Below are 11,100 nucleotides of genomic sequence, written 5' to 3' on the forward strand. Positions count from 1 at the left end.
TTTCAGGTCCAATGATTCGTAACTGTATTTGCAGAGCCAGGCCTACGTTGCTGGAGACGGGCGACAGGTGGAGTAGAACCATAAGGCCTAAAAATCCACACATGTTGACACGTCAGTAAAAGAAAAATAAAGATTCAAGTGTTAAATTGTAAATAAATCAAATTACATAGATAAAGATTCACAAGTGGAAATCAAGCCAAATTACAAAGAATCAAAGAATCACAAATCTATCTGGTTTAGCCCAAAAACAAATACAAGGGGAAAAAGGCCACTCAGCAGCACGCGAGGAAAGATTAACAGGTACCACGTGGCAGCCTCATTTGGCTTGTGCACCCGGTCAAGAAATTTCAAAATTCGAAAAAAAGCCAACGGTCAGTTGCTTCCAAAGAATAACGGAGATTGAATGCGCCAACGAAAATAACGCCTTTCTTTCTCTGTGAAGATTCAAAAGCACTTATTCCTTTTTGGGTTCTCTTTCTTTTGCGCAATAAAGAGATTGCCATCGTCATCATCACAGTCTTTGATTACTTGAATTCAAAAACAGTGTATTTAGTACAATTGTCGTTTTATCAATGGAGGAGGAGCAGCATAAGCAATGCCATTCTTTGTTCGAGCATGAGCACGACCCTCTTCTCCTCACTGACGTTTCTTCGCAGCAAAACAGCTCCTTTTCCACTGCCAACTCTCACTCTGACTGTAAGTTTGAAAACCCACTTCTGAACTCCATTTTCTTCAGCATACACAACTGCCCAATATTTTATTTTCATGGCTTCTCTAATTTCTTGATACCCTTCTTCTGCTTTGGCAGACACTTCGCTTTGCTCGCAATTGCAACGCTTGACAATGGTGGATCCTGATTCTTCTTCTTATGCCAATGCAAATGAAGGTAATTTCATGAAAAACCTTTTAGTTCTTTTTGGTTTCTCAGTAAGATTTTATTTTTGTTCTCTAAATCCCAATTGGGAGAATTGCATTATATGTCTACTTGTGTAATGGATCTATTTTAACTGTAATTTAGTCAAGAACATGGAGCCAATTTGAATCTAGGACAGATCATAACAGTGGAAGATAAATTTGATCTTTTGATTTTTCATGGGTGTAGATTGTTCTGTGGAAATTTATCAATGCACAGAAGTCATTAGTACACCAAAGTTCAGTGACCCAGTTGCAAATGACGGTCTTGATGGTAAATTAGACTAGTCTTTCCTTTTCTGTGAAAAAAAGATTGGGCAAAAATCTTGGATTTGACTTCAAAATTTTCAAGAGTTTTGATTTATTTATGATACATTTCAGGCCGGTCCATGGTAGGATTTTCACTTACCTCTCCTGATTTGGTGATCTGTTCTGGGTCACCCCATATACCCCAAACCAGCTATGGAGATTCCCCTGAGTTCTTGGATGGTAAATTCCATCAGAAGATGGATTCTTCTATCGAGCTCTCTTTCGAGAACGGAATCAACGAGTCTCAGGTTACAGATACCCATAAAACTCCAACTGTAAAGTTCTCAAACACATTGTGCCAAACTTTTAAAGAAGATTTGTCGCCTGAAGCTTCATTCGAGCTTCTTCCGCCTTCTGCCATTGAGGACAAGTTGAAGGAAGGTTCCCTTCCTGATATAAGCAACAATGGAGGTTGCACAGATGATTTCCTGGGTGGCGATTCTCAAATGGAAAACTGCAAATCACCTGAAGTAAAACTTCTTGTAATCCCTCTCAGGTTCAATATTATTCAGATGGAAAAATAGGATAGACTTTGATATTTTGTGCAAATTATGTCATTGCAGGATAATGGCAATGCCAACGTTGAAGGAGACTATCATAAGCTGCTAATAGGGTATGAGAAACAGAAAAAAGAATTACAAGAGATGAGGAATGCATTGGAGGAGCTTAAAAAGCAAGACAAATCCAAGAGTAAAGAGTGCCAAGAAGCTTGGAAGTCTCTGAAGGAACTCCAAAACGAACTTATGCGCAAGTCTATGCATGTTGGATCTTTGGGTATGGTAATAATGTCCTGTGCCTGTTAACCATTTGAACCATCTGTAAACATGGTACATTGATGCTTGTCTGTTGCAGCTTTTGCCATCGAGGGACAAGTGAAAGAGAAGAGCAGGTGGTTCTCATCATTGAGAGATTTGACAAGAAAACTTAAGGTATTAAGTTGTAAAAATAAAAATACAAAGGTGCCTTTTGATTACACTATATATGATTACAGTGTTTTAAAAAGTTTCATTCGACAGATTATGAAAATGGACCACATCAAGCTATCAGAGGAGGCATTGGCATATAAGAAATGCATTGAAGATATGAATGAAGTGAGGTCTACTATTCAGTCCACTTGTAAGTACATGCCATGTGTTTTTATTTAGAGATACGATATTTGTTTTGCTCTTTCTGGTTTTTGCTAATTTTTTTTTAATTTTTTTTTCCAATAGTAAATCAGCAAGTAAATTTGCATAAAGATTTGAAGACTAAGTTTATTGAAGGGGCTAAAGAACGGAAAGAACTCTACAACAAGGTGTTAGAGTTGAAAGGTTAGGAGTATGCTATTTTTGAATAAGAGAGGTCCAAGTGGGTATGAGATTGAAGTGGGTTTGTGACATTTATTTTGTTTGCTTGTAGGAAACATAAGGGTCTTTTGCAGGTGCAGGCCTCTAAACACTGAGGAAGTTGCAGCAGGAGCTTCAATGGCTATTGATTTTGAATCTGCTAAAGATGGTGAGCTCAATATTAAATCAAATGGGGCTACTAGAAGGACCTTCAAGTTTGATGCTGTATTTGGCCCTCAAGCAGACCAAGGTTTGTAAACAGTTATATAAGAGTTTTTTATTTTGTTTGTCTTGTATATCATTTGAAGTACAAAGGCTCATTACAGTAATATGTATCCTCTTTGTCCTATTTAGCTGATGTTTTCAAAGACACAGCTCCATTTGCAAGCTCAGTTCTAGATGGGTACAATGTCTGCATCTTTGCATATGGGCAGACTGGAAGTGGAAAAACTTTTACAATGGAGGGCACAGAAGAAGCTCGGGGAGTCAATTTTAGGACTCTTGAGGAATTGTTTCGTACGATTAGAGAGCGAGAAAAGTTATATCGATATGATGTATCTGTTAGTGTGTTAGAAGTTCTACAATGAACAAATACGAGATTTACTAGTTTCAGGGAATCAGCCGGGAGCAGCTTCCAAAAGGTTGAAGAGATACTTAAACCATCTCTCTTATTTTTTCTCCTTCCAACTTAATCTGATGAAACATCCTTATATTACTGTACATTTCTTGATTTGCGGTTTCTTTTAACTTCATGTATAGATGGGAAGTCATTTGTCATAATTAGACATTTTATATTCATAAGTTTCCACTCATTTAGTTGGCACTTAGAATAGCAGTATAGGCTCTCATTTTCCACATCTTAACCATTTCTTAACATTCATTCTCTCAAAATGTGAACTGCATAGTAAAGTTTTCATATCCATCTTTGCTCCTCCTTGTTGATATTTTTTCACTTCTGATGATTCACCAATATGTCGGATTCTCTTGCAGTTCCACATGTCTTTCACAAGTGTGAAGGATGGGAAGTTATGATTATTCAAGATTATAGCATCTCACAGTATTGCGATGATTTTGTAGGCTTGAAATAAGGCAAGTCAGCGAAGGGATACATCATGTTCCAGGACTGGTTGAGGCACAGGTAAACAACATGAGTGAAGTCTGGGAAGTTCTGCAAACTGGCAGTAATGCAAGGGCTGTTGGCTCAACCAATGCCAATGAGCATAGCAGCCGATCGCACTGGTCGGTTTATCTTGGTTACAGTCAAATTTGTTTTAATTTTCATCAAACAGGATGTGGTCTAAAGATAGACTGCTAAATGTTAGAGTGGTTTTTTCCTTAATGCAGCATACACTGTGTAATGGTGAAGGGGGAGAATTTGTTGAATGGCGAATGCACAAGAAGCAAGCTTTGGTTGGTGGATCTAGCAGGGAGCGAGCGTGTAGCAAAGACAGAAGTGCAAGGAGAACGACTGAAGGAAACTCAAAATATAAATAGATCTCTATCGGCCCTTGGTGATGTCATATCTTCACTTGCAACTAAAAGCTCACACATACCTTTCAGGTTATATAAGTAACAATTAGTCCTTTGTTTGAATACTCTAAATGTGCAAACTGGCCACCTTATCGAGCTATAACTTTCTTTTACTAAATTATGCTTATGTGCAGGAACTCTAAGCTTACCCACTTGCTTCAAGACTCTCTAGGTACTTCAATGGGATCACAGAAGAAGTCAAAGATGAATCAACAATTCTAACTGAGTTTTTTAATGTTCCAACTTCACATTTATTTTTCTCCATTTTCTTGAGATGAAATTAAACTTCTATATATACTTTTTTTGGTCCAAGATATCTTAGTTTATCAGACACAAAAATGTAAAACTAATGCATATGTTTCCTTGTTTTAGGAGGAGACTCGAAGACACTCATGTTTGTTCAGATAAATCCTAATGAAAACGATTTGAGTGAGACCCTTTGCTCACTGAACTTTGCAAGTAGAGTGAGAGGGATAGAGTTGGGTCCAGCAAAGAGACAACTGGACACTTTTGAACTTTTGAGATACAAACAAATGGTACAATTCTTTGCTTGACGCAACTGCAGATTCCCATTTTTGTTTAACCTTATGTTTTGTTTTTATTCTGTGGTTGACTGCTTAATCGATTACATTTCTAACAATCTCGAATCTTATTTGCTAGTTTGAGAAAACCAAGCTAGATGTTAAGAGCAAAGATGTACAGATCCGGAAGATGGAGGAAACAGTCCATGGATTGGAATTGAAGATAAAAGAGAGAGACCTGAAAAACAAAAACCTGCAAGACAAGGTATTATATAGCAAGTGTAATTTTTTTTTATAGCTTTGTATACATACAAGTAACAGAATTATAGGTACTAATCTAGTTCATTTTGCAGGTAAAAGAATTGGAATCACAACTTTTAATTGAGAGAAAGCTAGCTCGTCAGCATGTGGACATGAAGATAGCTGAGCAGCACCAGCAGCAAATGAAACATCAACAAGAGGAGCAAACTACCGCACTAACAAGGCCACCTCTTACAAACCGACCTTTAGCAGCCATTACATTGGGAAAAGACCAAGTAAACTCTATTCAACCACTAATGGAGAAGACCAACAACAAACCCCCAGTACCACTTCATACAATGGATGGTTTTGTCAAGCATATTGATCCAACAGAGAAAGAAAACAACCCTGAGATGGCTGAACAATTTCTTGTCCCAAAAAAAACTGGAAGGGCATCTATTTGTCCAATATTTCAGCGGATTCCAGCAACCTCTGCTCCAAGGCGCAACTCTCTAATCCCACTCCCAAGTGTACCATACCGTGTCCAATCCCCACCGCATGTATTACCATTGGCACCAATAGCATACGATGCTGATAAGAAAGTTGATGCAGATGTGTCTGAGACTGACTGCTTGCCTGAACAGACACCTTGTAGCAGTCCTAAAGTAATCAGAAATGGATGCAAGAAGCTAAACAGCATACTGAGACGAAGCCTCCAAAAGAGAACTCAGATAAAATCTCCAATGCCACCACACATGAGAAAAGGTGTGAATGTAGGGATGGAGAAGGTAAGGGTCTCGATCGGAAGTCGAGGGAGGTTGGCACACAGAGTGTTACTAGGAAATGGTAGAAGAGCTGGAACCAAAGAAGGTCAGAAGAAGTAATAGTCAAAGGGAAAAGGAGAGGGGATGGAATATGATTGGTACAGCAGGGAGAACTGCAATTAAAAGCTGAAGATGATGTATATGTAATTTGTTCAGCTATGGTCACCATAGAGGTTATATTCTTGTAGCCTGCAGGCATGGGGAGAGAGAGGGAGATAGAAAGGTGGATTATTTTGGACGATACTAATTATTTGTTTATTTCTTATATTTGATCATCTTGATGCATCTACTAATGTACAGAATTACAAATTAAGTTTGGAAATGTCAAATGGTATGCGCTTTCTTGTGACACTTAATCAAAATTCTTTTACAAAAAGAAGTTTTGGTGCATAGATATTTCTTTTGTTTTCTTGTCGTTATAATGAGAGTGGCTAAACTTGTTAAAATACCAGGAACTGTTTTGTTGATAAAGATGTCCTGAAGTTCCATTGATGAAGAATTGAGTCTTTGTAGAACATTATCCTCTTTCTCCTCCTTTTTATTAATTTGTTCTCTGTTGATTTTACAGTACAAAACAACATAATATTCGAAATAATAAATTAATCGAAAATACTTGTTTTGCTCAGCTATTCGTTACTTGTTTCTCTGGGTCTCATTTATCAAAATAAATAATATAAAACCAGATCATTGGATGCTTTGCTTTATTAGAATGCCAGGGCATTGTTTAATTGATAAAGAAAGAAGTAAATAAAATGGAAACCCTTCTGCATTGTCTACCCATCCAACCATATTCGGTACTCTCTGTTTGATATCAATAAGTGTATAAGCAGCATACTAGAGGCTAGAAGATACGTAGAGAAGACAAGAGAGTCTATTTTGAATGAGTGTCCATCATCAATGTGTCCTTTCCAGGGATCAATGGTGTTACAGCTTTGCACACGGCACTGACGGCAATAACTTGTACAAGCAAAAAGGCTCAAGGTAACTTTTGTTGCTTGGTTGTTTTGATTTTGATTCCACAACTGCGACTGTTTGTAAGATTTGAACTCAGAACCAAGGTAGCCTAAATACATTCTTTGTTGATTTTACGTAACAAAAACAGCATAGAATCCAACATAATAAATTGATCTAAGGTACTTTTGCTCTCTAATTTGTTATTTGGTTATGGGTCTCATTTATCAAAAGGAAAAATTATAAGACCAGACCAGATCATTTATCAAAAGTACATCACAACTCATCTTTATTCTTTTCTTACGCATAACAAATTTTTTTGATCACCTAATGACTTTTGATGAACAAATTTGGTGACTAGTGACTAGCATTATTCTTTGACCGTGTTTCATGGTTTTACTTCTATGTTTTAGGATCTCATTCGTATTCAACTTGTAAGTCACCTGGGGAAGTCCATTGGAGTGCCATTTTTCCAACATCAAATTTCCCATGATTTCATGAATTTGGAATCTCCAAAGCACAAAGATACACCAACCACATCAGCCATTATAGGAAAAAATATAGAAAAGTTGGAAGCTACTTCTTCAGAGGAGGCCTCAAAAGTATTCGATACCAATCTAGTAGTAGCAATGCTTATTGCAACCGTCACATTTGCCGCAGCTTTCACCATGCCGGGAGGACTTAAAAGCGACGGCACGGCGGTGTTGTACGGAGAGGCATCATTCCAAGTGTTCTTGCTATTTGATGCCTTCTCCTTCTTCTTGTCAATCCTCGTGGTGTTTCATCATTTCATGGTGGCAACTGTGTCAGGTGTTCTTGTAGCTGCACCTTCAATTCTCATTCAGTATTCAATTGGAGGAATGCTCGTAGCTTTTGCTTCTGGCATGCTTCTAGTGCTGCCCAAACACAGTCCGGTGGGCATTTTGGTGTGCTTAATTTGTGGGTATATATGCTTGTCTATAGTCTTTAAGCTTAGAATTGTGCCTGTATGACTAGCCGCAAATGGTTCGTGACCCCCCCATTTTGATGGGGCTTAGTTTTGATAGGCCTTTTTGTTTAGGGCCTTGGATCCATCTGCCTTTGGTTCCGTGCAGTTTTCCAACGTGCCACTCACAAGAAGATCATATATTTTTTGAGTGGTGATTTCCCCACTTCTTTTTCTCCTATTTTATCAACTTACATTCATTTTTTATAACTAAAAAAGGAGTGTAAGTGGATAAAATAGGAGTGGGGAAATCATTGCCCTATTTTTTTAGTGTTAACTTTAATCGAATTGGCTCAAAAGTAGTGGTATATCTATCTACATATATAAAGTAAAAGGCAGAGAATGGTGAAACATTCAAAATACCAGAAAATATCCTTGGTTAATGTAAACATTAAGAATTGAAATTATTAATTAAATGAAGATAATATGGTAAATTCACTTTTTTTAATATTAAAAAAATTAAAAATAAAAATAAAATCAGATAATAGGTCCTACTTTTATGGAATATAACTACCCATAATATGTTTTCTTAATTTTAAAAATAAAATAAAAAGAAAACCCAAAGGGCTAGTATATATTAATTAAAAAAAGTAGTGGAATTTGATTTCAGAAATAGCGTTACCATTCTTTGTGGTAGTTCTTAGATAAATAATACACACATGCTCATGCATGTGCCAATTGGTTTTCTTTTTTATTTTTTATTTTATTTTTAGAATTAAGAAAAGATAACATGGGTAATTATGTTTCATAAAAGTAAGACCTATTATTTGATTTTGTTTTTAATTTTAATTTTTTTAAAATATAAAAAATATGAATTTATCATATTATCCTCATTTAATTAATAAATTCAATTCTTAATGTTTGAATTAATCAAGGTATTTTATAGTATTTTGAATGTTTCACCATTCTCTACCTTTTGCTTTATATATATAGATAATGATCTTGGACAAAAAAAAGAATAGTTCGGTCAAAACCACTGGGAATATAGATTATCATTATTTAATAAGATGAGTTTTTTATTTAATTGTTATACATTTCGACAGAAGTACCGATGTTCTATTCAAAGAAAAACAAGTGGTTCTTCAAAACCAAGTCCAAGAATATTCCAAAGAAAGTCAAGGTTCTTCAAGTCGTTCTTCAAAACCAAGTTCACGAAATAAGGATGACGACAATGAAGGGGAACTTAGCAAGTGATAAATTTTGGTAATTATTTGATTAGGTGCCAATTAAATTTATAAATTATATTCACAATTTTTTTTTTCTACAATTAGGAAGGGGGAACGGAGCATTCGCGCACACACACAGAATGTCATAGAGGAATCGCACCACAGTCCACTAATATTATGCATGCCAACAGCTCTACCATTGCTGAACTAGTACTCCATTGGAAAGTGTATATCATAATTAATGTGTACTTTAAAAAAGACTAATTTAATACCGAATTTAACTTAGAATCAACATCTACAAACAGGGTCTAACCCAATAGAAAATGACATTGACTTGTAGATCAAAGATCTCATGTTCGAATCCTCACGACATCGTAGTTGTGTGTCTGTGCAATAAATCCCCCTCTCCTATAGTTTTGACTATCGATATTACTGAAAAAAAAAAAACCCAAGAATCAATAGTCGTCCCAAAGTTCCAAAATCAGAAAATTCTGAAAAGAATTGGATTGGAATTGGAATGTAACTAAAAATTCTAAAAATTCAGAATTTCAAAATATATTAGAGTTTCAAGCTTAGACTACATGACTAACTCCATGTTCAACTAAATATGAATTAATGACCAAATAAACATAGATGAGTTTTATTTATTTATTTATTTATCATAAATATTATAACAACATCTAAGTACTAGCATATTAATAGTTTTCCGGGCTTTGGGTATGTGTTTTCAATTTTGAGCCAATTTTAACATTTCAAATAGTTGGGCATGTTTAAAATTTTGAACTACTTTCCAATCGAAACATTTAAGTTCCGAAATTTGTTTCCATATCGAAATTGATGTAATTCCAAAAATTTTCAAAATGGAATTGGAAGATAATCTTCCTTCCGAAACTTTTCGAATTGGAATTGGAATCTTCTGATTTTGATATGATGCATCCAAAAACCAAACCGAGTCCGTATACTTGGTTGCTGGTTTTGGTGTAATTGACTTAATTACAAAAATCTATTTGTTGGCAATAGGTTCCCACCACATCCCTCTCGTCCCCCATTGCACTTAGAATTGAACCCCAGTGAAGTTTCTTTCCTCCAATGTAAAAAATAAAAAAATAAAAAAAAATCTATTTGTTTATTGTTCCATGTGGTTTAAGTCTTTAATGACATGTACTAATCAAGAATGGGTGTTTAAATTATTCTAATTCCTACTTCTCCTGTGTTTATTAACGCATAATTGAAGTGAGTTCAAATTCTCACTTTCCTTGCATTAAAATCCATAATCAAATACACAAAATAAAAAATTATGTGAGTTCCACCTTAAAATTTGTAATCAATTACACTCAAAATCATGCATGGATCCGTTAGGGGAAGTATGGGATTAACTAGGGGAGTAGTTGATCCAATTCCAATTCCTTGATCCACAATGGACTCCTTAAACCACCTCCTTAGATAAACTTTAAGCCCTGTTTGGTTCACATAATGAATTTAAGGATAAATCACTTCCCATGCCATTTCCCAAGGGATGGGAAATGGAGATGCATTTTCCATGTTTGGTAATCCTGGGAAAGTAATAAAAAAATACCACTTTATTTCCTTTCACATGTTTGGTTTGTGTAGGAATGTAAAACAAAGTTTGTTTAATTTTTCAATTATACCCATATGGAATCAAATTATTAAAAAAAATAAAAAAAAATGCATTTAATGCTATATTGTAATTCTAAATTGTTAATAAGGATAATATGGTCATGAAAAATATGTATTTAATATTGACTCATTTTTCCAAACTTTCCCTTGAGGAGAAAACAAAACCCAAGGGGGTGGGGTTGGGGGTGGAGAAGGGCTTCACTTTCCCCCTAATTTCCTATGTGCAAGGCAACGATTTCTCATGTCTGGACTTACCAAACATGGGAAATCAATTGATTTCCCATCCCCAAGCCTCCTTTCCCATGAATCAAAAGGGGCCTAAGGGAGGAAATGATAAAACTCACCTCTAACTATACTCCCTATATATCCAGCTCCTAAAATAGGAAGACCTCTAGGAGCTCCTACATCTGAGGAGAGAGAATGGACTTCTAGTTGATCCAATTCCAATTCATTAATCCACAATGGACTTTCTAAACCACCTTCTTAGATAAACTTTAGGGAAGAAGTGATAAAACTCACCTCCTACCATGTTCCATATATATTTATAGCTCCTAAATAAGTGGAGAGAGAATGAACTCCTAGTAGAGAAATTATAGAGTAGTACTATACTACCATCTCAGTTTGTTATACTTCCATTCAAAATATCTCATGTTCATTTTTAAAAAACAATTTAAGTTTTTTTTTTCCAGCTGGATTTAA

The 11,100-nt window shown here is 35.6% G+C and overlaps 1 protein-coding gene across 1 annotated transcript; it reads left to right on the forward strand.

Moving 5' to 3' along the window:
* The first annotated feature begins 439 nt into the window (after nucleotides 1-439).
* On the forward strand, nucleotides 440-6,017 carry LOC103325865 (Di-glucose binding protein with Kinesin motor domain-containing protein). Its single transcript, XM_008228054.2, is given in 18 exon segments — nucleotides 440-696; nucleotides 809-886; nucleotides 1,103-1,186; nucleotides 1,294-1,691; nucleotides 1,785-1,995; nucleotides 2,074-2,150; nucleotides 2,238-2,337; nucleotides 2,433-2,531; nucleotides 2,620-2,796; nucleotides 2,901-3,124; nucleotides 3,126-3,187; nucleotides 3,624-3,785; nucleotides 3,891-4,106; nucleotides 4,211-4,248; nucleotides 4,449-4,612; nucleotides 4,737-4,862; nucleotides 4,951-5,715; nucleotides 5,717-6,017. Coding segments are annotated over 18 exon segments (3,180 nt in total). The 5' UTR covers nucleotides 440-572; the 3' UTR covers nucleotides 5,792-6,017.
* Nucleotides 6,018-11,100: the final 5,083 nt, after the last annotated feature.

This window comes from Prunus mume, linkage group LG3, assembly GCF_029339155.1.
Source record: "Prunus mume cultivar Tortuosa linkage group LG3, ASM2933915v1, whole genome shotgun sequence".
NCBI lineage: Eukaryota > Viridiplantae > Streptophyta > Magnoliopsida > Rosales > Rosaceae > Prunus > Prunus mume.